Source organism: Bombus vosnesenskii, unplaced genomic scaffold (genome assembly GCF_011952255.1).
Source record: "Bombus vosnesenskii isolate JDL3184/JDL3185 unplaced genomic scaffold, Bvos_JDL3184-5_v1.1 scf7180000013349, whole genome shotgun sequence".
NCBI lineage: Eukaryota > Metazoa > Arthropoda > Insecta > Hymenoptera > Apidae > Bombus > Bombus vosnesenskii.
Genome location: NW_022882985.1, coordinates 870404 through 876083, shown reverse-complemented (window position 1 = coordinate 876083; position 5680 = coordinate 870404). Strand labels below are relative to the sequence as shown.

The 5680-nt window shown below is 32.1% G+C and overlaps 1 protein-coding gene across 1 annotated transcript; it reads right to left on the bottom strand.

Moving 5' to 3' along the window:
• Positions 1-470: 470 nt before the first annotated feature.
• Positions 471-4003, bottom strand: LOC117236511 (aminoacylase-1-like). Its single transcript, XM_033499530.1, has 5 exons — positions 3845-4003; positions 2759-2928; positions 1914-2417; positions 1379-1669; positions 471-1292 (listed from the first exon to the last, which is right to left on the bottom strand). The coding sequence occupies exons 1-5, from the start codon at positions 3939-3941 to the stop codon at positions 1149-1151; spliced, it is 1206 nt and encodes a 401-aa protein (XP_033355421.1). The 5' UTR covers positions 3942-4003; the 3' UTR covers positions 471-1148.
• Positions 4004-5680: the final 1677 nt, after the last annotated feature.

Genomic DNA, 5680 nt, shown 5'->3' with positions numbered 1-5680 from the left:
GTCAAGAATGAACCATAGCAATAATGGCGGGAATATACACACACGCATACATATTTATCGACTTTATGTGGAAAAACATAAGTCAACGTTACCCTGTGAAACAGATTTGTACGCACTGTATCGAATTAAATATAATACTAACGTATATCAATATGATTAATTTGTTGCAGAATTTTGGGCAAAATATTAATTCTTTAGCCCATCAAGATCAATAGCTTTGTTATACCTACTTTTTTTAAATAAATACATATATTTAAGAGTCGTTAATGATCCCGCAGTCAATGCGATATAAAGCACAGAAGAAAAAGAAGAAATATATTTGTTGTATTGTGCATAAAAATATATAATTACCATAGACATAGTTTTTGTCATGGTTTATATAAAATATATTTAATTACTTAAACATTTGTGTATATATGTGCATTATGTATACATAATATATGTATATAAAATTTTTTTCAGCAATTCTACGCTTTGCAGATAATAAGGAACATTAAATTCTATGGTCTCAAATGCTGCTACGTACAATTATACAGTCAAAAATAAAACATATTCGTTGTTTTAGTAAGGTACTTGATCTTTTACAACATAACTTGTACTTAAAAAAATAGTATCGATTGTTTTCGTACACTGAATAACATATTCTGATTTCAGTTAGTTCACTAGAGAGATTGATAAATGCATTTCCCAATACCTGATTCAGAATGATTTGACTGTTGCGTTTTGTTCCTCTCGATAAGACCTTCTTTTCGTTACTCTTCAACGACGCACTTCGTTCCTAAACCATTTGTTCATTTTTCTACATTCTCTCAGTCTTGTTCCAAGTTATTCCTTAATCATCGAGACCAACTGCGTGTAAATACATTTACTTCCACTAGACAGTTATGGCTTTCTATAAATCTTTCAATTAATAACAACTTGATAATAATAAAAACATATTTGTGTAACAAATATAAATATTTGAAACATATATAACTTTCTAAATCTTTATGAATTATTGCACTATGTTTCGTTCATTCAGGAACGTTAGTAAACTTCTGCACTTCTTCTTAACTCCTATTATTAATCTTAATTTTTGACTTTGGTATTTGAAATAAAGGTACACAATTTTAAAAAGCGTGTGATGTTAGAGACTTAATATCATCTGGTTAGATATTTGCTACTGCTGGTATTATTTTCATATATATATCAATGCCCTTTAAGAATATATCTTTGTTCAGATATTCATCGTGATCGTGAAGAAGTATTTTCGTTTTATTCATGGGTGAAAAACCAATGGAAGGTATTCCAACCTGAAGTAGAAAACGGACTTTTAAAACGCATCATCGTATCGTTTACCGTTTTATACCAAGAAAAAGTTAATTGAAGGGATATTTACCTGTCTTATATAGCGACTGTCTGTTCCGCCTGGGAAGATTCCTATTTGCAACTTTATTTTAAGATCGTCACAAGCTTTTTTAAAAGCGATCCAGAAGGGATTAGAATCGTCTAACTTTGTGTTCTCGATCTTGGGATCTTTTTGTTCGAACGAATACGTAACATCTGCACCAGCTTCCTCACACCATCTTTTGATCATAGCTTCGAACTCGGTGTGATCGACGGAAGGCTCAATTCGAATATCAAAAATTGCTGTTAACGAAGTAGGTACTACGTTTGTTTGCACGCCACCCTGAAACAAATTATATTTTTCCATTATTAGTACAACACGGAATATTCTACTTCGTTGTTTTTAAACATCAAAATTTAAAAAACTGACTCACTGTGTAATATTTTCCTAAACGCGCAGACATGTAATATTTAAAACACAAATTAATTTTGCTTCTTCAAAATATAAGATAAAAGCATGAATAAATAAAATTATAATGTGAATGATAAAATATAAGCTAAGCAATAAATCCCCAAAAACTATATACCTTCAGTTGCGTTAAGTTTATGGTTGTAACATCGCCAAGCTGTACTTTTGAATCTTTCAACTTTTCTTTCTCTTGAGCTCTGTAGTCCATAAAACGATCAATTATAATTCTTATTTTTTCACCAGCTGTATTATCATGTAAAATGGATCCATGACCAGGAGTACCCTTACATTCTACTTCGACATGCCAAATTGCTCTTTCACCATAAAACATATAAAAATATTCTTCGGGCGAAGCTACACCTTCATCCAGAGAGAAACCAATATTTAACTCTTTGAAGTCCTTGGTACGTACAAAATCTTTCATGCCAAGATCTCCTCCTATTTCTTCATCAGGTACAAAGGAGATATGGATAGTTCTCTTAAAATGTTGTTTAGCAAGTTTTAAACGGCGAATTGCTTCCAAATATTGAATTCCAACACATTTCATGTCCTGGCTACCACGAGCATAAATGTTTCCTTTTTCATCCATATGAGCACTAAAAGGTGCATAGGTCCATTTATCCTGAAAAGTTTTATTTGTTAATTATATTTATTCATTTAGGTTTTTTCTTTAATATTAATTTCTCAGGTCTGGTATTAGTTCACTGTACCGGCATATGTTCCCTCAAGGTTGATGCACTGATGTTTACAACTTTTTCAATACGTTACTCATATCATATAAATATGTTTTTCATACCATAAGATAGACCAAAAATCACTTTGTGGTAGTGAAAGGTTTGGTAGCGTAAATACTTGTTTACTTATAAAATACCAAACAAAAGTCAATCGCTTTGCAGATCATACGAATGGAATAACAGAATTCTGAGAAATTAAAAATTTACACATTTATGTTATCATACATACTTCAAATACAGGTACAACATCCATGTGACTATTTAATAGAATAGCTGGTTTTGCTGGTTCTGTTCCTATCCACGTTATGACAACAATTGGTTTATTCGCCTGGACATGATATACTTTAATAGGTAAATTGAGAGATTCTGCCTGTTTCCGAAGGAATGCAACACAATCATCTGCGAAATGAAAGATTTGAATTAGTATCAATTAATTAATATCATATATCTATATTTAACACAAAGATATCAAATCATCCTATTATTTAAAACTGGAGCAAGAATTTCTGAAATTCTTTTACATATTGGTTATCTTATTTTGTTTGTAATAAACAAAATTATCTTATCTTTCGCTATGATCGACATTTCTGACGAAGAGATTTACGAAGATACAAACAGTTAATTACTCTTGACGTAACTGCTTTGATAAATTATAAAACCCAATATTTACAGCGCAATCATCGTTCCGACGACTCGTTATCGTCGGTAAACTGAATTAGATTGAACAGACATAAAAAACAAACAATTCAATACGAGAATTAAAAAGAATTTCTAATTACGTGTAATTTAGGTCAGTCACGAATCGTACTTGCGTAATGATTATATCCAAGCCAAATTCATCCAAGCTAAATTTCAAATTTTTGTCGGAAAGTAAAACAGAAGTTCGGAGATGATTTTACAAAAGGTCTAGAGGCACACCGTCAGTTGAATAAAAAGATACAGAGGTAGAAATAACATTCCACACAGGGTGGGGCATGCAATGGCTGGATAGCGTCTCCGACGCTTCGAAGTTGGGTTGGTTGGGCTAACTGGCAGATCCGTTCTGTCCCCATGTGAAAACGTGCGAGCATCGTGAATTAACGCGAAGGATTTAACATGAAAACCTAGAAATTCTGTAGTACACCAGAAATGCGTAATTTGTTTAACAAGGAAATGACGGAGTCCGTATTCCGGCACACAATATGCGTGCATAATTTTTACATGACCGTACGTGCTTAAGGTACACGCGTGATGACTGAAAGAGTATTCGCGTTGTTTATCGTGGGAAATAAATCAGGAAAATACAATTAGAGATCGAATATGTAAAATTGCTTACCGTAATTGATGTTCGGTTGGACAGAAGGTATCCGCAAATATTCGCGAAAATTCTCTACAGCTGTTGCGTTCAGCTGAGCTTGCGAGGACGAAGACATTGTACCGTCTGCTGATCGTCGCGTCGGATGCCGCTTAGTCGACTGTCATATCTAGCACTCATAGCAGACGCCTGCCGCTTGTCTCGGCCAATTGCCGGTGATTATCGCTAGTGACGTAAACAAAACTCGATCAATCGAAACGCGTGGACAGGAATGGCGGGTTCGCAAGCGTTTCTTTGAAAAAATAGATAAGATTAGAAAACGAAAATACTTTGTTTGATCAATGAGGACGTCCTTTCTGTGCGGAAAGTTTTTGAGATAAACCATCTGACAACAGGTGATGTATAATATCGTACATATGAAATTTGGACACTCGATACAATTGAATCAGAACATCGATATTTTTACTATATTTGGAATATTACGGTAGAAGAATGTTTCTTTACTATTAATTCTTTAGTTCGTGGCGTAAATGGGAACAAGTGTTTTGCTAAATTAAAATTAAATCAAGGAATATACTTGTATCAATCAGGTTTCATATTTATCTCTAATAAATAGCTGACACTTTTTAAAATCTATAGAATTTTAAAATGTAGTTGGAAACACATTTGTATTCCAATTATTTTAACATATCAACATTGTATAGATACACTTAAAGTCAATTACCTTAGGTGTTTTCGTAAAGGCAATTTTCATCCACATTTAATTATCGCTTTCTTATTTATGTCAATTAATATAAACTATCTTTTTTATCAATATCTACTAAATCGTATATAGTTATCTGAAATAAAATCAGAGATGAAAATTAGATTACAGAGCTTTATTTGATGTATTTCTTATGTATGTTTGTAATAATCTGGAAGTGTCCAAATACTTATGTAATGTACATGTACAGTAGCTCACCAAAGTATTCGAATAGAATATTCTAGAAACCTTTTACCTATATATTTTACAAAACATTTTGAAATTTCATTATTATTATAACGAGAAACGTTATTATCGTAATTATATTGGTTAAATTTGTAAAGGACCGAACTATTTATTGGAAGCATACATTACACTATATACAATCAAGCATACAATTCGCTATAAGCCAGAATATGCAAGGAGACGATCTTTAACGCTATTTGTATATTTAAGACTGCTATTCATACTGTATAATAATATTTCATTAAGTTTATGTTTGCAATAGATGTCTTGTAATTTCTAAGTACATTTTCGGATTGGTTTGAAATTTTATTGTTATAAATACCATAGTCATGTTTCATGATAACGCTAATGAAATTTCCAAAAGTTCCGTGTAATGGACATGATATACCCATCAAAATTTTCTGTAATAGTAATTCTAGTTCTATATATTTCAGTATTTTTGTAAGCCACTGTACGTATACGACGGTTGATTTCATTATCAGATAACGGACCAAATAAATAAAGATGATGACCGAAAAACAAACTTTTGAATACACGTGGATACGAGGGAGGATACGAGAGATCAAGGTTGATACGCATGGAAAGAGATCGTTAAGACTTGTTAATTCGTAAAATGTATTCCGATTTATTAAATTTCATGTATGCCTAAATATGAGCTCTTTACACGTTACGCCATAATATTATATTCATATAGAGGTTGATATCGGAGAGCTTGTTACATCCAATAATCGATAGTATGAATTAAATTATTATACAATGTAGAATATACTGCAACGTGGCTAATAACTAGGCACATACATGTAACAATGAATTGCAAATAAAAAAATTATGTGTTCAGGTATAATTATAGAGACGAACTTTCTCTTTTA

Excerpts from the sequence above, each read along its gene's own strand:
- LOC117236511 (XM_033499530.1), bottom strand. The coding sequence starts at position 3,941 with ATGTCTTCGTCCTCGCAAGCTCAGCTGAACGCAACAGCTGTAGAGAAT. Across the intron at positions 1,670-1,913 it reads TAAACTTAACGCAACTGAAG|GGTGGCGTGCAAACAAACGT; the intron begins GTATATAGTTTT and ends AATTTGTTTCAG. Across the intron at positions 1,293-1,378 it reads ACAGTCGCTATATAAGACAG|GTTGGAATACCTTCCATTGG; the intron begins GTAAATATCCCT and ends TTTCTACTTCAG.